Raw genomic sequence first — 26,171 nt, forward strand, 5'->3', positions numbered from 1 at the left:
CACCCGGCCAAGGATGCATAGGTTCTGGTGAGTTGTCTTCAACCTTAATGTTCTTTTATATTAACTAGTAGATCGTAATCTCGCTCTTACAGTCAATCCACATTGGCCATACCATATAACAGTTAAACTGTTGGTTTGATCCATTCCATGGTAGGGCACACAATTATAGTGTTCTCGGCACACCCCATTTCCCTTGACACTGACAGTAGCCAGTAGCCCATGCCCCTGTTGTTTGACATGGGTTATATATAGTGTTGCATCGATCTACTTTGCGCTAGAGTACATGCCAAGATCCTCTAGAATGTCCCCACTTTGATGAAGCCTTGGCATGGTCTCATATTAGGTGGTGTGGGCGGCGAGAGGGGTTGCGGCGGGTGGCTCGGGCGTGTTTTCTGTCCTCGGCAGTTGCGGCACCCCGATCCGGACCTGGGGATCTTTTATCGTCTCGCTTGTCCTGAAGACTTTGGGGTGGTACGTGGGAGCTACCGAGCAAAATTGTGCGCTTTGTTGCTGAAGACGGTGACGCTATCTTCTCGAAGACGTCGTCGTGGTGCTCCTTGTTGTGGCAGGGTTCCGGGTGAAGACCTTTGTCCTATACGGACTCGACAGCGGCGACGCTTAGCGTCATTCTCCCTCCCGAGGATGTTGTCGCGGAGCCTAGGTGGTTTAGTGCGTAGCGTGTCGTTGTACTCAGTTTATCATATTTTCTTTTTCGGTTGCATAGTTCCTGCATGATACGAGGGCTACCTCTCCATCTTGTATCTTTTGACCGTGTACTATGTTCGGTTGTTGCTTTATATGTAAAGCGGGTCGGAAGCCTGTTTCGAGAGTCTTGTATATAGGTAGGCAAGGGTTAGAAGAGAAGAAGGAAAAAGAGAAGGAATGAAAGAAAAGAAAAGAAAAGGAAATGGAGAAAAGATAAAAAAATTGTGTGCAAGATATAGTATTACACTAAAAAGAGTATCCTGTGTTTTGATTGGTCGGGTAGCCTTGCCCACGGATCACGCCTCGTAACTGTCCGATTTGCTTAGATCGAACGGCTGCGGCTGCCCTATCTTTTATTCCCCTCTCTCCTTATCCCTTCGCACCCACGCCTAGCGATCGAAGCCGCCGCAAGTCACCGCCGCTAGCCTGGAGGCCTCATGCCGCCACCGCTCGCCCCTTTCTCTGTAGGTCACCCACGCACCTGGGACCCGGGGCCGTTTCCTCCTCCCCACCAGGCTCGAGGAGGCCCGAGGAGGTGACCATGAGGAGCGCGCAGCCGTCGGAGCCATGGGTAGATCCAGCCGGGACCGTCGGCAACCATCCCTCCTTCCGGCGCCGATGAAGAATTGAAGAGGCTTTAGGAGAATGGGCGCATGGGCCGTGCGCGTCTCCCGCGCTAGGAGCCACCGGTCCTCGTCATCTGCTAGGATCCACGAGGAATCGATCCATATGTAAGCTAGCTTCCACCATAATCCATCCAGCAGGCTGTTTGCTTGTTTGTTTACTAGTGGAAAGACATGATGCGAGGCCGGCGTCGTGGGTACATGCCCGCTGCTAATTGATTCTCCTGCTAATAATAGTAGTATGTGTTCTTGCCCGTGGTGGAGATGTACATACCTGAATACTCGTCACATATCCGTACATACTCGAATACTCTCAAACTGGCACGTATACATATATATATATATATATACCCGAGTACCTGTGCATTTTTTTAATTCAGCTAAACAGGTCTACAGAGTGTCAATCTTGGCAAAGGCTTGCTTTGCTCCTTTGCCTAGTGTTGCACTCGGCAAACTCCGACCCGTTAGATTGGTTAGTAGAGATTGTGAGAGCAACACGAACATCTACTTTACTGACAGGGAATGTAGGTGTAATACATAGTGGTTTTCATGGTAAAGGTTCTAGTAGATGTATGGTCATTTTAGTGTAGTATATCCCAATAATCACTATGAAAATACAGCAGAAGCTCGTCTGTTCATTTCCAGTTTAATTATTGTATTTCTCATATATCTCAATCTCATCTGCGAGTTTGATATAATCAAATGGGTGATAGCATCACCTTGTACTAAGTACCCATCCTGGTTACTTTTTTATTTAGGTAAATGTAAGATACCATCATCTTTTACCAAGTATTCATCCTGGTTACATTATGTGCAAAATAGGTTCTACATTTAATTACAAATTTGTTGAATATGTGGTTTTACCGCGTGCTTATAGCCTGTACCTTTTGGTTGTACATCTATTTCTGTCTCAAGTTATTTATCTCTTACAGAATGTTTGCGAGGAGCTCGGTTAGTGTTGATGCCTCAAGGGTTTATGCATGTCAGTTCCATGTTGCTTAAAGCCACTGTAACCATGGCTACTGGTTTTCAGGTATATGTTTATGCAGTCATAACACGCTTGTTGACAACTCATATGGAATGTTTATATTATTTATAAATTTCCCATGGAATGTCTACTGTTAAAAAACATCTTGCGGGTACTTTAGTTAGGTACTAGAAAGCACATACACACGCACATGCCCAGCACAACCACAAGCACACAATACATCACAACACATATGTTCCACACATACATCACAACACATATGTTCTGCTTTTGACTTCTCAATGGTATGATGATGCTTTGCTCTGCCACTCTAATTTTTTTGCATTGGGGCACTTTGCATGTGCTTGCTCCTGTGTAGTTGTTCTGCTCTGTCCACATAATGTCCAGATACAACAAGTTAATCTTGATTCGTACAAGAGCTAAGTAGAGTTGTCTCAACTCTTTTTTTTTAGGTTGTTTACCACACGTTTGCCACGTGGTGATTGTTGAAACTCTAAATACAAATAGCGCAACAGTTTACTGCTATGTAGTATTAAATGGGATTATCTAGGCAAATGCACGGATCACAGAAGATCCCATTGACCAGTGAAAAGTAAATAACCTTTTTGACTTTTGCTCCCTTTGCTTCAGCGGTTCAGCCACATCCCTGCGGCTTCTCTCTCTCTCTCTCTCTCTCTCTCTCTCTCCCCCTCCCCCTCTCCCTCTCTCTCTCTCCCCCTCCCCCTCCCCCTCCCCCTCCCCCTCCCCCTCCCCCTCCCCCTCTCCCTCTCTCTCTCTCTCTCTCTCTCACTATTCTGCACTTCAAACACAACGATGTAGGATGAGGCAAAGTACGCAGGTAACATGAAAAATACATGAAAACAAGGCAAATTTTGGTGTTGTAATTTATAGATACCTCTTGGTTACTTTGTTTCAAAATAAATAATTAAATTTTGGCTGGCATTTTCACCAATGTAGCACCCAAAAAAAATCATCTTTGATGGATTGAATACGACAGAAGTTCTATGCAGTTCGATTGGTAATTGTTCGTTCGTCGTCATATAATTCAACATTTTGCTCTCGGGCTATCTATGTGATATGTCTATGTTATCAACTCTTTATTAGTAAAAATAGTACCTATTTTGCCATATCCATGGTCAATTCCTATATTTTTCCTTGGAAAAATTCCTACATATTCCATAGACCATGTTGCATTTTAGAATTTCGTTCAATGTTCGGCCCCCCTTATGTATAATTCCTGGCTCCGCCGTTGCGCCTAACACATGCGTGCAGGTGTGGGCATCCCTTTATTAGTCCCACTTGCAGTCTGAATGTGTATCCCTAAGAAAGTGAATGGTCATGATAGTCTTCCTGAACTATGCCTATGTGTATCCATTGAAGTAATGTTCATGCAAATACTATAATTATCGTTGTTGAATAATAATATTGATCATAATATAGGTCGCATCCAAAGTAGTTTTAAAGACTTTAACAAATCCAAACCAGCGAAATGTTGCATATGCTACTATTCAGAGTATTGATCTAGAAACTAAGGTTGGTGATATTTAGTTAGGTGCGGAATTTGCACTTGTGTGCATAGATGAACCTATTCTGGATAATGAGGAGTTAGTAAGGTAAGTCTTTGATTGCAAGAGAATTGGTGATGCTTTTGCTTCAGGATACTTAATTGTCCAACCTCTAGCTTTTGTAAGTCAGAGTCTTTTCTTCCATATTCCACAATTATATTTGTGTGCATTTAATCACATAACTGTAAGGTCCATTTTCCTTTTACAGATTCAAAAGAAGCATAATGGAGTTGCAGCTGAACCGTTCTTCTGTTGGATGAAGAAGCAAATGTAATTAGAAGATTTTACTTAGCAATAATTGTAGTTTGCATTGATAGATTGAAAAATGTAACACCATTCAGAAGATCTTTTTCTTTGGTCGAATTGATGCAAATGCTATGGTGTAATATTCTCCATAGATGTGTTCTCTATAGTAAAATATATATGAATGATATGCTGTCTAGCCAATAACATTGGTATGTATTTATTGTAATGCATATGTATCCTACACTCGTATATTCATAATAAATACCTTGATATTTTCAATTTGTGTATGTGTTGTGCTTCAATTTCTCTATCATTTTAATGATGCCAAGCATCATAATAAAGTAATTAACTATTTGAGCAGCCACAATGATTTTGTTAAATAAATGTATATTCCATAAAATGGGTATCTAGTTCTGTGGTTAATAATTTTTAAAATACATTAATTATGCTGCCATTCTAATATAGTATTATTACCGATGGTGTTACTATAGTTACAAAATGTGTTACCAGTGTTGTCTTATGATATTTGTATATTATGTTACAAGTTGTGTTACTATAGTTACAAAAACATGTTACCACGATGATCTATGTTTACAAAAATATGTTATTATGGGTGTTACTATAGTTACAAAAATGTGTTACCAACGCGTCTGGTAACACAAAATATGCATGTTACTATAACTTAATTGTAACACAATTTTTGATATATGGTAACAATTACTATATGTGACAGTGGACACCACTTAGTAACACGGTCTAATGGAACACGTTTGAAAACGTGTTACTATGTTGCCTAGTAACACTGTTTTGGGCCTATAGTAACACAACACTATGTTACCAAAGCTCTGTCCTGTTGTAGTGTGTTAGGGCCCCCACCCAGGGTCGATGCAGGGGGTGGGGCTGCCTTGCCAGGTGACGGGGCAGGTGGGCGCTGGCCACGAGAGGCCCAGAAGGCCGCCGGCTGGGCGGTGATGGTGGCGGAGGAGCGACAAGCCTCGACGCGTTGCTCGGTGAAGAGGAGGAGTGAGTAGAGCTCGTGAGGAGGCATCGCTGGCTTGGCATTGTGGACGGCCTCGGCGAGATTGTCGTAGTCGGCGTCGAGGCCTTTGATGACGAAGCCGGCGAACTCCTCGTCGCTAAGCGACCGACCAATAGAGGTGAGCGTGTCCACCAGCACCTTCATCTTGTTGAAGTAGGTCGTAGCGGAGGAGTCCAGCTTCTTGATGTCGGCAAGTTCGCTGCGAAGGGCCATCGAGCGGGAGGTAGAGACCCGGGCAAAGGCGTGCTCCAGGGTCGTCCAGGCGTCCATGGAGGTGGCGACGAAGAGACAAAGGCCAGCGACCCCGTCGCCGAGGGAACCCTGGATGGCAGAGAGGATCGCCTGGTCCTGCTGCACCCACATACGGTGTTCCGGGTTGATGGCCGGGCCGTGGACGGTAGGGATGACCTGCGGAGGACACGGTAGCGAACCATCAACAAACCCGAAGAGAGACCGGCTGCGTAGCAGCGGTAGGACCTTGGCGCGCCAGAACAAGTAGTTGTCCGGCGTGAGTCGGATGGCGATCAAGTTGTCGAAGTGGAACGGCCCGGTGGGCGTGATTGCGCCAGCAGCAGGGACGATTGGCGGCGGAGCCGCGACAGGATCCACGACCGCGACCGATGCCGCGGGTGGCGGCGCGGGGACGATCGGGATCACGGCCGCGGGTGGTGCCGTGAGCGAGGCCGCGGGTGGCTCCGCGGGCAGCGTCTCCCCCGAGGTCGCCGGGATGACGGCGAGTGTCGAGGAGGATCCAGAGGAGGCCATCGCGGGCGGTGAGGGTGGGATCGGCGCTGAAAACAGGGAGCCGACGGCGGTGGTGCCGAAGAATTGAGGCACTGACGGAGCCAGGGGGCGAGGTGGGAGGTTGAGGAGGGCGGCAAGCGACGCGGGGATAGACCCGGAGCTGGCGGTGCCCGAAGCGGAAGCGGTCATGGCGCCGGCGGCGGCAGCCCTAGGGTTTAGGGTTTTGGTGCGGCGGCGGCGGCGGGTGGGGTGGAGGTGGAAGACCTAGGTTAGACTCGATACCATGTAAAACGTAGGTTTTGGGGAAACTGGCTCAACCCTCAAAGGGGTGGCCTATCACATATATATAATGATGACATACAAGTTCAATACCAATAAGGTTGGCTACAATACGAAGTCTAACATGCTGTTGTAGAAATGACCCATGAACCAAAACTGAAGGTGAGACACGATCAACATTGAGTAAAAAAGCACTCCTGGTGGCGGGTATTTCAGACGGCACTGTTAAAAGACTGAGAAGTAGCCTATATTCTTGTGCACAGATTTTCTTACTCAATTGTTAAGAAAATGTCTCCGCTTGAAACGCTGCTTTTTCCAAAGAATTTTGTTACCACCACGGATCATTCCAGCAACTCGAGAACACGAAAAGAACGCTGTTTTTTGTTTACAAGATGAGAAAAGTATGTTTTTAGTCCCGGCTTTTGTAAATGCAGAATGCCATTATTTCTTTCTCTACATCCTCCAGTCCGTCCGAACAGCAAGCAGAAACAAGGTCGAAGTTTTGAAAAGTCAAGGCTGTACCGTTAGTACTATATGAAGCAATTTATGCCCGGGCATAGACGTATGTTGCCTGATTAATCTGGCATGGTTGGCGAGCTTTGCAGCGCCTGCATCCTGTCGACAGGGACAGTCTCTTAGTCTCTACGATCCTCTTCACGGGAGGTAGGTAACAGTCGCTAATGGCGTGGCACACCACGTGGGTTTTTGATTGTGATTTGTCACCCCGTGTTGCTTTGATTTGCAAGAGATTGACTAACTGAAGAAGACGAAGGTAACTTCCTCGCAACAAAAGGAAGGAAGAAGGATCTCATGCAGAAACGGATAGAGATTTTGACTTGCGAATTTTCATACTACTAATATATATGAATTCTATGCAACAACTTAATGTAAACTCTCTTTTTAATGTAAATGTGGAAAAAAATTCAGGCACGTATAGGATTATAGGATAGGCAGACGCATATTCAGGTGAATTTTGCTGAAAATACATGATTAGGTGCGTGCTCGGGACGATCACTTATTGGTTCACTAACCATACAAGCATCAGCAACATGCTTCTCACCACCTGAACATCCTGGTGATAGTGATGCGATGGTTGACTCGCTCCAAATTAAATTTCGTGTAGACACTATACACCTTTGACCAATATCGTTACCTGTTAATGTTGCTAAATACTCCTAAAGGCCATGGCATGAATAAAATTGTAAAATTATCCAATTATCTGTGCTGCTTGTTGATCCGGCATAAATGACACAAATGATGGCATATGAAGACCTGAGTGCCCAATGAATTCCAGGTACATCTAAAAGTAATCAGGTTAGATCTATTCTCTTCAGGACGAGATCTATATATCTACACCATTGCTTCCTTGGTCGTCAACAAATAGCTATCTATCTGACTGTGTTAAAAAAGAAATAGCTATCTATCCCCGCCAAAAGAAAGGTTATCTATGTATTCACCAAGATAACCCAAGGAAGCCCCCACAAAGCCACAAAACATCATAAGGCGGACTAAAACATCTGCGTCGTCAAGTCTTCGTGGTGGTGCTGAAAACCATGCCGACGTCCGGCTCCGGCACGACGGGCAGGTGTCGCTCCTCTTCAACCACTGGCCGATGCAGCCGGCGTGGAAGGCATGGCCGAGCGCAGCGGACGGCACATCTGCGCCTCCAGCGTCGTCTGCTCCATGCACACGGCCACCCGGAGCGACCGCCACATGCCGCCGTCGGCGTCCGGCATCTGCTCAAGGCATATGCAGCATCTGTCGCCTCCGGTGCCCGTGCCGCCGTCGCCTTCTCCCTCGCTGATTGCGCCCTGCTCCTCGTCGTAATAGCCAGAGCCTTCGCCGTCGTTGGAAGGGGAGGAGTCCGAGCTGTTGTTTCTGCACCTGTAGATGACGATATAGAGGAGCCGGCAGGTGAAGGCGATGGACAGGAGTCAGCTCGTACCGGATGCCAGGGAGATGATAAGCCCGACAAGCGGCATTAGATACATCTTGCTCGTATCCACGACGAGCACAGAGAAAGGTCGATGTATTAAAGATCAGGGGCGAATCTACGTCAAGGTTTTGGGGGCGAATGCCCCCACTCAATTTTTCTGCCCACGTATACCAGGCCGAGGGTAATATCGTTGCCCCCGCTCAGCCCATGCTATTTGCCCCCACTCCTTAATTTTTTTGTCATATAAAGCCCATCTACTCATGTGTGAGTTGCAGCCCATGTAGAGATTATACGAGCAGGCAGATGCATATGGGCAGTTGCTTGCCAAATCGCTGGAAACCTATGCGCCGCCGCCTGGCTCCTGACTAATCTGCTGCTCATGCGACCGCCGTGACGAGCCGAAGCTGTCAACGCCTGCAACTCTAAGCTACGTACAGGCCTCCCCTCTGACAATAAGCCTTGATCTGAACCATGCACCCCGGCTGGCCGGCCGGGTCGCCGTCCCAAGGAGAAAAAATACGTGCGCTACTCATCAATCTTTCAATCAAGGTAAGCCCTAGGTTCAGTTCTCATTTTTAGCTTCTAATTTTCATATTTTCAGTCTATTCTGATTCCGTGGTAATTAGGTTGATTTAATCTTGCTTATGTAATAATTTCATATGAATAAGTTTGAGCACATGGGAGTAGAATAAATCTCTGGACTATAGTAATATTCTGCCTTCACGTACTTCAATTTATTTAGAAAGCTAATGGACAATTTCTTTTACAAAATCCGCAACTGGTAGTATGCTTGAAATAGTCGATCTATCTGAACAAGCTTACTTGGGATCCACCTAAAAGGAGGATACTTACAGATTTTAATATCAATCATCTAAATGGAAGGTAATGTGCTCAAGCTTATATTTTTAGCAGTCAACGTTTACATTCTCTCTTTACATTTAAACACTTTTCTTTTTCCTACAGCTTGAAGGCTGGAATTCACGGACGTACCAAAAAAAATGAACGACATATTCATATTCCTCAACTTATTGTGCCTAAAGTGGTTAGTTTACTTTTATTTTGGCAATGATTTTTTTTCTTCATATTTACGTGTGTGCTCATACGATTTTTTGCTTTTCTTCCACATATGTATGCTTTGTGTGGTTAGTTTCTTAAAGGATCTAGCCATTAGTTTGTATACACATTTCTCAAGAAAAAGAAATTTTGTACCTCATTGCCCCCTCTCGTGTTTCATCCTGGCTCCGCCCCTGTTAAAGATCGTTCCGTGCTTTGTGATTTTTATTATTTGGGATCGACCATGTGCTGCTGTTATGTTCTGAAGTATTCAGAACCCTAATCGGGTCAAACTCGTTTGAAAGAATTGAACGTGACGTCGAATAGAAGGACTGTTCCCGATTGTTTTTTTTTTCGCCTTAGATTGGCCACAGGCCAATAGGGCCCTTCGTTTCACGATCTTCTGCACAAGGCCCATCAGATTACGGCTGAACAAAATGATTAGAGCCCAGACATACTGTATGACGAACTCCAGCTCCTGTGGATTATGCGGTACAGGACTCGTGGAGGCATTAACTTTTGGAATTTTCAGTAGCCAGGGGCACTTGGGTTCTTGTCAAGCTTGCGCAACATCTTGATGCTACTTCAGATTCGCAGGCAAACACTGGTTATTTTCTTTGATCGAGAACCTCTCACACATGCAGTTCGGAGTGCCGGTCACTTTGTGGGTGATATATATGGTCATCGAGGAGGAAAGCCACGTGCAAGAAGGATCTCAAGAAGATGAATCTTATGCAACAACTTGATGTAAACTCTCTTTTTAAGCGCAACCTTAATGAGAACTCATATCTACAAGTTTGAAAAAATGTGAAAAAAAATCAGGCACGTATAGGATTATAGGATAGGCAGACACATATTCAGGTGAATTTTGCTGAAAATACATGACTAGGTGCGAGCTCGGGATATCATACTACATTAACAATGTCTACAATGTTAGAATAAATCCGAGGCATACCGTCGATCATCCGAGGACCAAGAAATCACATGAGCACGACACCGAGATTTGTTAACGAGGTTCACCAATATGGCTACATCTCCGGGGCCTGACTACGGGCGCTTCTCTCCGTGACACCGTCACAATACCGCACACCGACCACCCGGGCGCTGGCACACGCCGCCGGCTCCCCCTTGCACGCCTATGCTATTATGTTGAAATAGGTTACATCGTGTGTCTACCCTCGCTATATATAAGAGGCCTAGGATACAAGTGTCCTATTAGGACACTCTCCATATCCTATCTAAACACAATACAACTACAAGTCCAACCGTAACTTACCTTGCACACTATATTCGACACAACTCCAACATACAAGAAGGGAACAACACAGAAGGGCACCGCCATCGCCGGCCTTGGCAACTTGCCGAGAGCAAGGTTTTCAACCAGATCTGCTCTACGAACCTCCATCTAGCATCGTGTGTGCCCACCGATCTGTGTCGCCACGCAGGGAGCAGGCCGCCGGCCATATTAGATCTGACCGGAGGCCAAACCACGCATGCCGCTGACCTGTCCACCAGGCACTCCACGCCGCCGCCGAACGCAGCCATCACCGCTGCCTGAGGCAGTGCCGGCCGCCACGCCCGCAACCATCGCCGCCCGAGGCAGGGCCTGCCACCGCGCCGTTGCAGACAACCCTCGCCGCCACCCGAGGCAGGGCCGACCGCCGCGTCGCCAAGGCTAGATTGGCCGCACCTCCTCACGCCGAGGGGCTCCACACCACTCTCATGACGCGGGAGAGAGGGAGACCCCCGCCAGCGCTGTCGGTCCATGGGCTTAGCCCAGCGACGTCCCTCGGCGGCAACAGAGAGAGGGAGGGAAGGAAGAAGCGCCCCCGGCGGCTAGTGTTTCACCAATAGATAATAATATTTGCATGAACATGGTATAGTAACAACTAGCTGCAAATATACAACAAGCAACAGCTCAAAATATATGTTCATGAATATGAATGTTGTACATAATCTTTAAATACCTATGATTAATTAAATACCTCTTGGGGAGATATGGCAGATAAATATACGAGTGAATTTCGTGATGCATACATTTTGCATATAAGTTACATATAGCAGGTCCTGAATATGTACGCGGATGATATTTAAATACATGGATTCTTGCACGATATAGGAAAGTGCACGTGACATAAAACATTAATCTGAAGTACAACCGAGATACATATATGTTTGAAGCGTAGTATTTAGATATCATTTCGAATCGCCTTTGATAGTCCATATAACTTTCATACAAAATGTATTCGGTTCAAAGGACAAGAGGCCCAAGACTATAATATCAGTGTAAATAATCATCCAATTGATCAAACAGGTCGATAAAAAAAAATTCTCACGATTTTCATCAAACCAAAAGACAAACAGTACTTTAAACATACAAACATCTTTCCCTCGAATAAAAAAAAGCAGACAACAACACCATTAACAAAATAGTCATACGCTATGTATTAACATACATTGTTATCTATAGGCGAGGCGCGGCAATGCCGCCTATCCTTTCCTTGTATGAACTACTTCGCAATGAATCAAGTCTTGAGATGATTTATACAAAATTACAAAAGGAAACAAAATAGCTTACCAATTCATGTGGCACGGCATGTCACCGGGCACTACCCGCTATTTTATACAAGCTTCCCATCAAATTAGCAAAGAACTTTTTTTATTTCACAACCAAACCGGACTGAAACATGAGAGTCGGCGAACCTGGTGGTTAACTAAGCTCCATCGGCCGTTCCTCAATAGACCGGTGAAAACCACTTGGACTGTGCAGTTTAAAAAAACCCGGGAATAAACCAGAGGATTGAACACAAAAAACGTATTGCCGGAGACGGGATCTGAAGTGGAAATAGCTGGAACGCGAATATGGCAGTTCCAGACACTCCCGGGCCCGAGCCGGCACCCTGCGGTATCCCATCGAGATCCGTCGGGTGGGCGACCTCCCGGCGGTGCCTCGCCCGCCGCAACCTCCCTCTTCGCCACGGCCACCCCCGCCCCCTTCCCCGCCGTCTGATGACGGCCATGGCCCCGGTGCTGTCTCGCCGGGCCGCTGGATGGAGGGGGGTGGTTCTTCTGCGAGGCGAGTGGAGGAGTCCAACGGTGGATATGTCAGGCGTTCCTTCGCCGGAACGGTGGACGCGGCGCCGCACCATCGCCGGCGTGCGCTCGCCGGCGCTGAAGGTGGTGACATCACGCCTAGTGGGGCTGGCTCCTTGGGCACGCCAGACTGCGCTGCTTTGGGGCCCGCTGAGACCATGCAGGCGTTGACCACAGTGGACTCTGGGGGCTGGTCCCGGGAATCGCGGGTAAGGGCTGACCCCGGGCCCGCCTTGAGCTGTGCATTGGAGGATGCTATGGATCTGATGGATGGCAGCCGCTCCCCCTCTGCGTGCAGCGGCTCGTCCATCCAATCCGCGGAGGTGGGCAATATGATTGCCGCTCTACGTGGCAGTTCGGCGGGGGGGGGGGGGGGGGGGGGCTCACGTGATGCCTCTGCTGCCTCCTGGTCGGTTCGGAGCACTGGTTCGGGTGGGGTCCGTCTCTCAGTTGACCTTGGCCCCGCTTTTGAGGCTTCGGTATCCCTGCTGCATGCGCACTGCTCCTCCCAGGCGGACCCATGTAGGCCTGGCCCACTCGGCTACACTCCCATGCAGCAGCCCGTTTGATCCTTGCAGCGGCGCTGCTACGTTGCCCCATCTGCTGGTCACCCCGCTCGGGCTGCTGCAACCAGCCCGTCTACCGTGCTCGAGCAGGTCCTAACACAGATCCGTGATCACATACATGCCCCCTTCTGCCGCTCCATGACGTGCAGCGAGGCCGGCGCAAGCGGCCACTCATTCCGGACGAGCTATGCCGTCGCAGTGCAAGATTGCAACAGAGTGCCAAATCCTTGCCGTCGTCGTACATCAAGCGTGCCCAACGGGTCTTGATGTCCAAGATGGGCATCTGTGAGATTGAGGATGAGCCGCAGGTGGACTGTTTGCAGAAGTATGCGCAGCTGTTTCGGAGCCCGCTGCCTCAACACTGCATAGACGCCCTGGCGAGGCTTTTCTCCCTAGACGTCCCCCTTTAGGAGTCCTCGCTGTCTCTAGAATTCTAGAGGGTCGGCTTGGTGGCATGTAGGCCTTGTAATGGAGATTGCAAATCATAATATTATTGTGTGGAACATGCGGGTCTCAACAATGCAGCTAGAGGGGCTGCCATGAGAAGTTTGGTGGATGACGCCTTGGCGTCGGTAGTGTGCCTTCTGGAATCCAAGCTGGAGAGGGTAGATCGGCGCGTGATCCACTCGCTGCTGGGGCTAAAATTTGATGCGTTCGTGGCCCTTCCTGCGCACGGCACGGCCGGCGGAATCATCGTTGCATGGGACTCCACGGTGGCCATGGTGCCCGCATTCCGGATCGATCAATTTTCTGTCACGGTGGAGATGGTTTTTGGGGAGGGCAACCAGTGGACACTAACCGCAGTTTACGGCCCAACCGACGACACGTTGAAACCTCTGTTCCTAGATGAGCTCCGGGCTATCAGGGCGGCTTGTGCAGGGCCTTGGGCAGTGGCGGGAGACTTCAATCTCATTGTTGAAGCGGCGGGCAAAAGCAACAACATGATCAACATGCTCATGATGGGGCGCTTTCGGCGCTTCCTAAACGATATGGAGCTCAAGGAGGCATGTCTCATTGGGCGACGCTATACATGGAGCAACGAGAGGAATCGCCCTACCCTGGAAAAAATCGACCGCTGGTTCTCCACGGCAGATTGGGACACCGGGCACCCAGGGCACCTGCTGCAAGCCTTGTCCTCCTCCATCTCCAACCACTGCCCGCTACTCATCTCAACCAACGTCTCGTTCCATCGCAAATCGCGGTTCCACTTCCAGAGCTACTGGCCTTCTCTTCCCGGGTTCCATGATGTCGTGGCAGGGAGTTGGAACTCGCTGCCTCCGAAGGCCAACCCCTTCGTGGATCTATTTGTGCGTCTAAAGGCCACTGCAAAGGCGCTGACCAGGTGGAACCAGGCCAAGGTTGGCAACATCAAGGAGCAGATGTTGCTGGCAAACGAGCTCATCTTGTGCTTCGATCAGGCGATGGACTCAAGGCCTCTGTCGAGCGGAGAAACATGGCTCCGCAAGCAGCTCAAGAAGAAGGTGCTCGGGCTGGCGTCTCTGCAGCGGACTATTGCCCGACAGAAATCGCGCATTTCATGGCTGAAGGCTGGCGAGGCAAGCGAGGCGTTCTTCAAGATCTTCGCGAGCCAGCGGCGTAGGAAAAATCACATCTTCAGGCTGAAGAGCGGAGCGGCGGAGGCGACATCCAGGGCTGGCATGTGTGAGATGGCTGGGGACTACTACGCGGGCGTACTGGGCAGGCTGGTGCTGCGGCAGCACACGCTCCACCTGGCTGCTCTAGAGCTGTCGACGGTTGACACTGTGGCGCTCGAGACCCCCTGTCCGAAACCCTTATCTGGAACACAATAAAGGACATGCAGCCTGACAAGGCCCCGGGGCCTGATGGCTTCACCATGAGATTCTACCAGTCATGCTGGGCCATTATCAAGGAGGCGGTGATGAAGGCGGTGCAGGCTTTCAACGGCGCGGATGGCAGGGGGCTGGACGGGCTAAACGAGGCCTTCATCGTTTTGTTGCCAAAAGCGGAGGGCGCCACTGACATCAAAGATTTCAGGCCCATAAGCCTCATTCATAGCTTCGCCAGAATCCTCGCCAAAGCCTTGTCGACCGAGCTCGGCCCGCTGATCCCTAAGCTGGTAGACCGCAATCAGAGCACGTTCATCTCCGAAAGGTCTATCCTGGACAACTTCATGCTCGTGCAACAATCCATCCGCACTCTCCACCGCAAGCGAGCGCCGGCTATCATCTTCAAAATCGACATCGCCAAAGCATTTGATAGCGTCTCATGGTCATTCCTCCTTGAGGACGCATCGTGGGTTTGGTCCAAGGTGGATCAGGCGGATCTCCACTCTTCTCTCGACGGCAAGCACCCAGGTGTTCGTCAACGACTCGGTCAGCGAAAGTTTCTGGTACGGAAAGGGGCTGCGCCAAGGAGATCCGGTCTCTCCAATGTTGTTCATCATCGTCATGGATGTCCTTACTGCCATGTTCAGAAAAGCGGAGGAGGCGGGCGTTTTCTCCTCGTTTCGTGCGCTAGGTGTCCGCCATCGCCTATCGCTATACGCAGACGACGCCATCCTCCTGCTCAGACCGTTGGCCGCCGAGATGGACGCGGCAAAGGGAATCCTAGAATGCTTCGGCGAGGCCACGGGACTACGCTGCAACTTCGCGAAGAGCTCCATCTCCTTGATCCGCAGCAGTGTGGAGGACGTGTAGGACATTGTTCAGGCGGCGGGCTGCGCCGTCAAGGAGCTGCCAATCACATACCTTGGCCTTCCCCTATCGCTGCGTGCCCTGACCCACACAGAGCTCCAGCCGCTTGTGGATAGGATTGCAGCCTAGCTGCCTACGTGGAAGGCCGGCCTTCTCCGTCGGGCGGGCAGACTGACGCTGGTGAACTGCAAGCTCACGGCGATGCCTATCTTTCACCTGATGGCGCTGGACCTCCCACCGTGGTTCTTCAAATGCATCGATCGGCTGAGAAGGGGCTTCTTCTGGCGCGGGCTCGAGGATGCCAGGGGAGGGTGCCGCCTAGTGGCTTGGCAAATTGTCTGCTCCCCGAAGCCTCTCGGTGGGCTGGGCGTGCTCAACCTGCGGCTCCTGAACCAAGCCCTGCGACTGCGTTGGCTCTGGTTGTAGAAGACGGTGATGGATAGGCCCTGGGAAGGCCTGGAGATTGGCATCTCTGACATGGCCATGTCCCTAGGCCAAGCGGCGCTCCGGTGCACCATCGGGAACGGGAGCGGAGCGAGCTTTTGGCAAGACTCTTGGCTCAACGGTCGCGCTCTGGCGCTAAGGGCTCCAAATCTCCTACAATTCGTCCGGCCGGCCGGCAAAAGGATGAGCATGGCGGAGGCCTTGCATGACCATGCCTGGGTTGACGCAATTCGTCGGGCGCCAACGGTGCCGGCCATCGCCGAGTTCCTCGACATCTGGGAGGATGTGCGGCATGTCCCCTTTCGGAGGCGCCAGACGAGTTCTCCTGGCGTCTTGGGGTGGCCGGCAGATACTCCTCCCGGGACATTTACACTGCCTTCTTCTTGGGCAGGGAGCTTGCACCGCGCGCTGACCACATCTGGCGATCTTGGGCTCCTCTTGAGGTGAAGATCTTCGCATGGCTAGCGGTGAGAGCGAGGCTGTGGACGGCCGATCGGCTGGCTCGTAGAAACATGCCGCACACAAGGGTGTGCCAGCTGGGTTGCCAACAGGATGAGGATGCCAATCACATGCTCCTAGGCTGTGTGTTCGCGCGCGAGGTCTGGTACAACATACTGCTTCCGCTGAGGCATACTGCTTCCGGACGGCGCGCATCCGTTAGTAGAATGGTGGCCCCAAATGGTGGAGGTTGTGCCGGCGAGCCAATGAAGACATCTGAACACCACGACTCTCGCCACTCTACGTTTCATCTGGCTCGAGCGCAACAACCGCGTCTTCGAGCGCAAGGCTTCACCGGCCGCAGCCACGGTAGAGCTCATAAGGGCTGAGCTCCGGCTTTGGATTCGCGCTAGGGTAGAGGGTGGACACCCATTTCAAATTCACTAGAACGTAGCACCGGGTTGGGCCTAGGCGGAAATGCTTTGTAATGATCCTGTGACTCGGTTCCTCTCTTCTCATTCTTAATGGAAAAGACATGCAATGCTCTTGCATGTTCTTGAAAAAAAAACCATACTTACGCCCAATAACCAACTCACCCAACCTCATTTGTTGTCCAGGAGAAGAAAACTACTGCCATATATCCGGGAAATACACAGGAGCACCTGCGTGCTCAGCTCCACCCCCTACATGAAAATTAAATTAAAAAAATACCAGGAAAATTCAAAGAAACTGAAATCTTGGGATGTCAAACTTGGGTGCCCAATCTACTCTCGTATGAAGTTTCGTAGAAAAATACTAGGAAATGTATTCGTGGCAAAGAAATTATAGTCCGAACTAAAATCCTCCAAACCGTTTTTTCTATAAATAGGATATTTTTGTCTTTTTTGCCACTGATACATTTTCTGATATTTTTCACAAAATTCCAGATCAAAGTAGATTAGGCACCCAGGTTTCATATCCCAAAACCACATTTTAAAAAAAAATCGCTGCAATTTTTGAATTTAATGTTCATATAAGGGTGTGGATGTGGAGCACCTAGGTGCCTCAAATCCTCTTCCTATACATCCGTGTTTTATTATTATTATATTAGACCGCTCAAATAGGAGGTGAACCGGCGGTCCGGCCCGTAAACCACCGAACCTATAGTCTTAATAGTTCGGTCACCGGTCATGTTTGTTAAACAATGCTTTACAATCACGTTAAGATCTTTTACCTTACCCATTTTGGCTAATTAAGCACATTTAATTATAAAAAATCATAGATATACTGGGACTTGGATGGTTTCTAGCAGATAACTTGATTAAACCTTAGGTCCATTTGTTTGGATACAAGTTCTCGTAGTGTGAGGCAGGTTGGACATTAGATGATTCTGCCTTATTAATGCTGAATACTATGGGAAGATCAGGACATGCGATGTACAATTATGTTTCTTAGCATAGCGAACCCAAGTGGCTATCCAATATTCTTTCAATTAATCGGCCAACCCTCTTCTTTTCGAGCACAACTCTCTTCTTAATCAATGGGATGAGTCCTAAAAACACCGGCTTCGAAGAAAATAGAAAAGGATGTCATGAATCCAACGTAAACTGCCTATATAATTTTTCTTGCAAACAAAAAGACAAAAGGATTTAAACTTTGTACTACTAATTAACTACTCCCTCCGTCTCAAAATAAATGTCGCTGATTAGTATAATTAATAGGTAATCATTATGAAAATTTGTCTGTACAATGAATTTCTAGGTACAACCAAAGTCATGCTTGATCTCTTAAGAATAACATTCATATATCTACACCATTCTTTTCAAAAGGAAGCAAATAATTATCTAATCCACTAGTTAAGCATAAGAGAGTTTCTCAATTAATTTTCACAAAACCGACGGAAAACTTTACAAACTTGTACAAGAGAGGTGAACAAGTACAACCATACAAGCATCCGAAACTACCCTTCAAATTATGGAGTCACATGACCACAAATGTAAACTGACGAAAACATCCAACACGCTCCTACTACAACCCCCAACATTGCAAAAGAAACCCCATCAACTCACTAGAGAAAACACATCAACAAAAACAGCAGACACAACCAAACCCACATTTTTTTAGGCAGGACACAACCGAGCCCATATTGGCAATCCAGAAAGTTCAGAATATCTAGCCATGCGGCTGGCATGGTGAGCAACCTCCAAATCATCCAAAACAATTGGGAACATCTATGCGACTACATCACTGGTTCCTTCTTGGCCAACAATAGTTCCTTCATTCAGAAAAGGCTGGAAATATCTACAAACAGCAGCAATGGTTCCTTCATCGGCAACAAATAGATAGTATCTACCTATCATAAAACTAACTCAAACAGTAGTTCAAAAAGTAACAAAGTATAATAATGCGAAGTATAACATCAGGATCATCGAGTAATCCTCCTGGCGCTGCCGCCCTCCGGCACGACGGGCAGGTGAGGCTCCTCTTCAGCCACTCGTCGATGCAGCCGGCGTGGAAGACGTGGCCGCAGCGTGGCAGCCGCCGGCGCCTCTTGTCCGGGTCCCGCGTCGCCCGCTCCATGCGTAAGGCCACTCGCAGCCTCTGCCACATGCTGCCGCCGTCCGTCATCTGCTCCAGGCATATGCAGCATCTCTCGCCTCCGGTGGTACTAGTGCCCGTGCCGTCGCTTTCGCCCTCGCTGATGAGGCCCCGTTCCTCGTCGTTAGAATCAGGGATGACGCCCCGTTCCTCGTCGTTAGAATCAGGGATGACGCCCTGTTCCTCGTCGTAACAGTTAGACTCTTCGTCGGACCAGCTCGAGCCGTCGTCATCGGAGGAGGAGGAGGAGGAGGAAGAGGAGGAGAAGCTGTTGTTGTTGTTTAATCGTGTTGAGACGATAGAGTAGATGAGATAGACGAGCCGGCAGGTGAAGGCGAAGCACCCGAGTGCGCTCGCATAGAATCCCAAGCCGATGATGAACTCGACAGGCGGCATTGGATCGAGAGCGACTGCAATTTCCGCCTGTAAAGAAGATCAATTTCAGCCTGTTTTTTCTTACTACGATTTCCAATGGACCATGGGCTGCTGTTATGTTTCAAGTCATTACAGAAACCTAATCGGTTTAGCTTTCTTGATCGGATCCAACGAGAGCTCCTCGCCAGCGCCTTCAGCGCCCGTAAGGAGTTCGGGCGCCCACGCGAGCTCCCTTTATGGGCCGGCCCACTCTGCCTTCGCTCCCTCGCTCCCGCGCATCACTCACTCGCTCGATCGATCAAGTCGCGTCGCCTGCTTTTCATTTTTCTGCTGAGCTGCTGTTTAAGGGAAAAATGGAGGAAATATGCTCGTAATTTTTTCATAAATATGAAAAAATAACACAGAAAAATTATGAATTAAGAAAAAAGTTCATTGAATACAAAAAAAGTTCATCGAATATGAAGAAAGTTCACCGAATTAAAGAAAAAGTTCATCGAATACGAAAAAGGTTCATCGATGTTGAAAAAAGTGCAACGCTTTTGAAGAAAAGTTCATCAAATTTAAAAAAAGTTCATCAAACTTGAGAAAAGTTCATCGAATTTGAGTTCATCGAGTTTGAAAAAGTTCATCAGATTTGAAAAAAGTTCATCGGATTTGAAAAAAAGTTCACCGAATTTGAAAAAAGTTCATCAAATTTGAACAAAAGGTCATCAAATTTGAAAAATTTCATCGAGTTTGAAAACATTTCATCGATTTTGCAGAAAAAAACTTGAAGAAAAAACTTTCTCGAATTTGAAAAAGGAAAGAAAAAACAAAAGAAAGATAAAAGAGGATAAAAACATGTAAGTAAACACAACAGCTTGGTTGGTCTGGTGGTTGTCGTGTTCTACTCTCAACTCGCTCAACGTGGGATTCCTGGCTCTCGCACGCTTTTTGCGCTATAGAAACAGAAGAAAAATAGCAGAAGGGAGTGAGATGGGCCGGCCCGCTAGACAAACCAAGCGTACAGGGGGTGTGCGTCCTGTACCAAATGGCCTATATTCGGCGCGCTTAAGGCGCCGAATAGGATGTGGCGGATCCAACATCGTCGTTTTGAGAGCACGACCCCAAGATTGGCCATAGGCCCATACATTCTTCTACACCAAGGCCCATCAAATTATAGATAAAACAAATTAGTACTCCAAGTGGGTGGATCATAATTCCGGACGCGGCTACGACTCTTGATGCGACTATATCTCGCTTACGGTGAGTCCTATAGTTCACTCGTATGAAGGCTATTCACATAGTGTCGTAATGAGCCAGCCATTTCATGTCCTAACTAGCTCACTCGGGATCGATCGATGTATTGGTATTTGGTATGGTTTTCTTCAGGTATTTCCATTCTTCTGTGTTTTTTTTTGCAATTTTCACTGGTTTCCTTCTTTTTTCTTCTCAGTTTTCATTTTTTTTAAATTTTTTTGGTTCCTTCATTTTTTTCACAGCTCCCTGTTTTTTTATTTTCTTTATTTTTCTATTTGTTATTATTTTTTGTTTTCTACGTTTCTTGCTCAGTTTCACTGTTGTCATTCATTTTCATTGGTTTCCTTTGGGTTTTCTTTTTGGTTTTCATTGATTTTCTTTTGTTTCTTTGTTGGTTTTCATCGGTTATTTCTTTGTTCAACACATTTCAACCTTTTTAGTACACAATGCACAATTTTAGTGTACATAAGAAAGGTTTTGTTGACACACATTAAACATGTTTAAATACACAATGTATTTTTTCTTCTTAAATACATGTTTTGAACAATTTTTTGAATACATGTGCAGTATTTTTAAAAATATATGGTGAACATTGTTTAACGGTAATAAACTATTTTTCAAATGCAATGTACTCGTATACAGCAGGAACAATTTGTATCCATATTTAACATATTTGTAAAAAAAAGAAACATTTTCATTATACATCTGGAAAACAATCTACATGTTCAACATTTTTTAAATATGTGATTAACATTTGTTTCCAAATATATTGTTTTGATATCTACTTTTTGAGTTACATTGCAAGTTTTTCGGATACATATGGAACATTTTTTATACATGTTTACCTTTTTTTGCATGATTATACATATTTACCTGATTAATATTTTGTTTCATACATATTTTATTATGCCAATTTTTCATATATACTATAGCTTTTATTGTACACATTTGAAACATTGTTTTTATACATGGTTAACCTTTTTCAAATACCAAATTAACTTGTTTTTTCAAAATATATGTTTTTGGTGTCTATTTTTTTCACACAGTGTACACTTTTCGTATGCAACAGGATTATTTTGATATACATAAAATGTAGAATTAAAAATAGTAAAAGAAGAAAACAAAAGAAGGGAAAATAATAGTAAAAAAAGATATTTGAGGCCTATTACACTCGCCGGCCTTGTCTCTAGCTCGCTTAAGGCGAGCCAGCCATCTATCTTGCTATAAGCGCAACCCTAAAGTTTTCATTGCGCGTTTAAGAAGTGCCAAGAATATTCTTGCAACTTTTGAAAAACAAATTATTGCATACAAAAATGTTCATGACCTTTACAAAATGTTCACGAGTTTCACAGTATGTTTGCGACATTAATAAAAACTATTTATAGAATATAAAAAATTCTTTGTATAGTTTAGGAAAAATGTTATATACCTTTCGAAAAATGTTTTGTGACATTTAAAAAAATGACGTGCTCTAAAAATAGGTTTTATAATTTTTATAATATGTTACTGCAATTTAAAAAATTTAACTTCATTCTATAAAATTGTTTCATTCAAAATAATATATGTGTCATTTTAAAAAATGCTCTAATGCTAAAAACATGTTCATGTAATTTTATGAAAAAAATTAAATGTGTATTAAAAATAGATCGACATTTTTTCGAAAATGTCCAACATGTACGTGAAAAATGTTCAATGTGTATCTAAAAATGTTGAACACATATATGAAAAATGTTCAATGTGTATATAAGTAATATCAAGATGTATTCGAAAAATAAGAAAATTGGAAACAAAAAAGAAAATGGAAAATGGAAAAAATTTGAAAAATGGAAATAAAATTGATGAAAACAAATAGAGAGACACACAAAAAAATGAAGAAAACTGATACATAAAAACACAGAAAAAGAAAGAGAAAAAAACAGCATAAAAAGGTTTCTAAAAGTGGTTCGTTGCGGTCTGTCCAAATTTCCAAAACCGCTAAGGTGAGTAGTTCGGGCGAGCAGGAGGTTGGTCTCACAATAAGTGAGACATAACTCCCGCGTCCCATTCCCCGCATTACACGGGGAATACTGCACAAATGGGCACCCAAAAGATGGGCTAAACTGCTATTCAGCTAGCCGTTGCCCGGTTTTCCTTGCCACCGGTTTTGTGAAGGTTATAGAACCTTCCGCAACCAATTTTTTTTGTTTTTTCTCTTTTTGTTTTTCCTATTCTTATTTTGGGAACATTGTTGAAGATCGTAAATATTATTAACATTCAGAACATTTTTCATATTCATGAATGTTTTTTAAATCCGAGAATTTTTTCAAATTTATGAAAAAAATAAAACTTCAGGGATATTTTTAAAATTGATGGATATTTTTTAATTTGATAATATGTTTCAAATGCATGAGAATTTTATTAATATAGGAATATTTTTCAAATTCCTGAACATTTCCTGAAATGTGGAAACGTTTTTCAAATTCATGAACATATTTTTAATTCGAAATGTGTTTGGAAATCCAAGAACATTTTTATGTGTAGGTTGGGCAGTATGGTCTGAAAGGAATGCAAGGAATCACGAAGTGAGCATTCGATCAGACTCGGAATCTGTTAAATGGACTGCCGACATTGCAATGGATCATTCCACCATGGGGTAGTCGATGGGAGGGAGAGCACCAAAGGTTCTAGCCAAGCAGTAGGCTCCGGCTGAAGGTTGTCTTAAGATGAAGGTGGATGCTAGCTTCTCGGACACAAGTGAAGGTGTAACCGTTCTGATCTTGTGGAATCATGAAGGTATTATGTTAAGGGGCCAGGCAATCGAGTATGGTCCAGCTGCTATTGCACTTCTGATGGACGCGCTAGCGATTCGTGATGGAGTCAGACTTGCTTGTGACTTAGGCTTGCAACATACGTGCCATTTTCGAAATTGATGCAGGAAGTGCTCAAGCCATGGAGAGAACGTGACCGGGCCGGTCGGAGATTGCTTCGATTCTCCACGAGATTGAAGAGTGCAGCGGGAATTTAGCTTGCTTCTAATTGGCCTTCATTGGATTGGACGGGAAGCTAACGAAGAGGCACATCTTCATGCCAAGCAGGCGTCGGCAAGTAGAAGGAGATGTTTAGAGCAACTCCAATGCAGCGACCCGAATCGTCCATTTGAATCGGTGCGGATAAAAACGGAGGCCCAACGCGCCGACCTAAACCCAAAACGCGTCCGTGCCGCACGTTTCCTCGGTGTCCTTCGCGGCCCCACTTGACGGCCACACAAGTACCGCCCATCGCCTAATTTATGACGACCACCGACACTGGGCCCACGAGCCTGCCAATGGATGCGTCGTTTTTTAACCACACGTGCCGGGGGGGGGGGGGGGGCTCATCCACTTCCGTCCACATCTGGCCCCCCACCACCACCTTCCTGCTTCCTCGTCGGGGACAACCCAAGCCCTAGCCATGGGCCTCTTCGGCGGCAGCTCCGGCAGCGGCAAGGGCAAGGGCACCCCCGGCGCCTCGTCTTCCCCCTCCTCCTTCGTCGCCAGCGCGTGCCCGCTCAGGTCGGCAGCGTCTGCACATCCCGGTACACCAAACGCGGTGGCACTGGGAGTACAGGCAGCCGCTGCCTTACCCCGACGTGACGCTGCCGCATCACTCGCACCCCGATCTGCAGCGGATACCAGTGCCGGCGGTTCTGCGGACACAGCGGGCGCATGACGAGGAGGTGCGTAGGCGTCGGGTGCAGCTCACGCCGGCGCAGTGGCGGATGCCCGAGTACGCCACAGACTCTCCCAACTGGAAGGCCTGGTTTGCCCCCGAACACGAGGAGCAACAGCGGCTCGGCGTCCACATCAACCACGACCTTCCACCCCCGCCCCTGCTGGTAGAGCCGGAGGAAGAGGAGGCGGAGGCGGAGTACCAAGCCGCCTTCGTGAAGGCCCTGCGGCACGCGCTGGAGGCGAGCCGGCTCGTGGAGGACGCCCATTGGGATGGGTTGAACCAAGCCCTTGCTTTGTCCGCGATGGGGGACTCCGTCCAAGCGCCCATGTTCGTGCCGCCACCGCCGTCGGCACCGCCCCTCGTCGAGCCCAAGGCCGAGCCGGAGCGCGAGCCAACTCCAACGCGCAAGCGGTTACTGCCACCCCCCACTTGGCCGGAGGAGTCCTATTCATGGACCGGCCAGTATCGCGAGTGGGTGAGCGCGCCTCCCTGCCACTACGCCACCACGCCGAAAGAAGAGGCGACCCACCTTGAGCGCTGGAAGGCGCACTGGCTCGCCGAGGAGGGTGGCGACGGCGGGCGGCAGATGCTATATGAGCAGATGCTGCGCCCTGACGAGGAAGCTCTGCGGCTTGAGGAGGAGGAGGAGGAGGAGCGCGCTTGCCTCGTCGCTATGCCGCCGCCGCCGCAGACGCCGGAGGAGGCTGCCCTGGCGGCCTATCAAGCCGCGTTCGGTTGGGCTGGACCTCCCTCCGTCTTCATTGACCTCACCGGCGGCGAGGAACGACGACAAGGCAAGGGCAAGGCAGTCTACTAGGGCAGCGTGCGGGCGGTTTATTAGTATTTTTTAATTTTCTAATTGTTTAAATGGACTTTGGTCGGCATTTGACCGGCCATTTATGTATAATTATGTTTACTTAGCCACTTCCAGCTGGTATAAATGGGTCCGTCTCCTGTTGGACGCACCTGCCGACCCAAATCAAAAATCGAACATGCATGTCCGCCAGGTAGACCCAAACGGACAAAAAACGGATAAAACACACGTCTGTTTGGGTCCTCGCGTTGGAGTTTGCTCTTATGGATCAATTTTCTACCTAATTTCTTAATTGTGGCCTGCAAAACAACTGTAATCCCGATGGCATGAATGAAACACTTGATTCGGAAAACAATAGCGTAGCGAACCATGCATGGCTACCAAATATTCTTTTACTTTAATCTGTCCCCAGACATACGAGCGTGGCCAGAATGCCAACCTGAAGCAACTACTCATGACCTTGCGACACCAGCGACCAAGCAGCAATCGCTTTCTATCTTGAGTTCTTGACACGCACTGACGCACACCAGCACCATACGATCGACTTATCCGATTAGCTGCGACCCAGGGACTCGACGCTGCCGCTCCATTTCGAGTAAGTTGCAACCCACACTCTCACAGCAATGAAAAGCACCAACACGACATCTCCCAGGATCAAATTAGATCTCACATGGCGTGCTAAAAATTGAAAGTGTGCTTACTTAACAACAGACATGCTAGGAGATAGCTAGGCGGGCAGCGGCTGGAGACCAGAAGATTAGGAATCTATTACAGTTGCTAGGCACTAGGTGGACATGCCTACGTGCCACTGTTGTGACACAGATTTGGCAATGGCGCAACCACTCAATAAAGAGCTGGATGCCAAAGCTTGACGAAAGTTGCAAACCGAAAGCTTGGAGCTTCGCCGCCGCGTCGCTGTCGCCGAGCACCGCTCAATGATTGCGCAGCCTAACCGGGAGCCCACCCGGGTTTTTATACCCGGGCTTTGCACGGTTGCATGGATGCATGTCAGGTGAGAGTGTCAGGTCTGGTGATTTATTCTTACCGGAAGAGTTTATGTTGGGTTCTCATTTGGTTCCTTT

General features: G+C 47.5%; 1 protein-coding gene and 1 long non-coding RNA gene across 2 annotated transcripts; both read left to right on the forward strand.

Annotated features, from left to right (window-relative positions):
• The first annotated feature begins 1,042 nt into the window (after positions 1-1,042).
• Positions 1,043-4,406, forward strand: LOC109779996 (uncharacterized). The gene is made up of 3 exons (XR_002236934.4): positions 1,043-1,436; positions 2,261-2,361; positions 4,090-4,406. It is a non-coding gene; the product is annotated as an uncharacterized lncRNA (long non-coding RNA).
• Positions 4,407-13,376: 8,970 nt separating this feature from the next.
• Positions 13,377-14,648, forward strand: LOC141035458 (uncharacterized). Its single transcript, XM_073506347.1, has one exon. The coding sequence runs from the start codon at positions 13,377-13,379 to the stop codon at positions 14,646-14,648; it is 1,272 nt and encodes a 423-aa protein (XP_073362448.1).
• The last annotated feature ends 11,523 nt before the right edge of the window (positions 14,649-26,171 follow it).

The sequence above is a fragment of the Aegilops tauschii genome, chromosome 1, assembly GCF_002575655.3.
Source record: "Aegilops tauschii subsp. strangulata cultivar AL8/78 chromosome 1, Aet v6.0, whole genome shotgun sequence".
Lineage (NCBI taxonomy): Eukaryota > Viridiplantae > Streptophyta > Magnoliopsida > Poales > Poaceae > Aegilops > Aegilops tauschii.

What these genes read in the sequence shown, in the direction of transcription:
- LOC141035458 (XM_073506347.1), top strand. Translation starts at nt 13,377, where the DNA reads ATGAGAAGTTTGGTGGATGACGCCTTGGCGTCGGTAGTGTGCCTTCTG.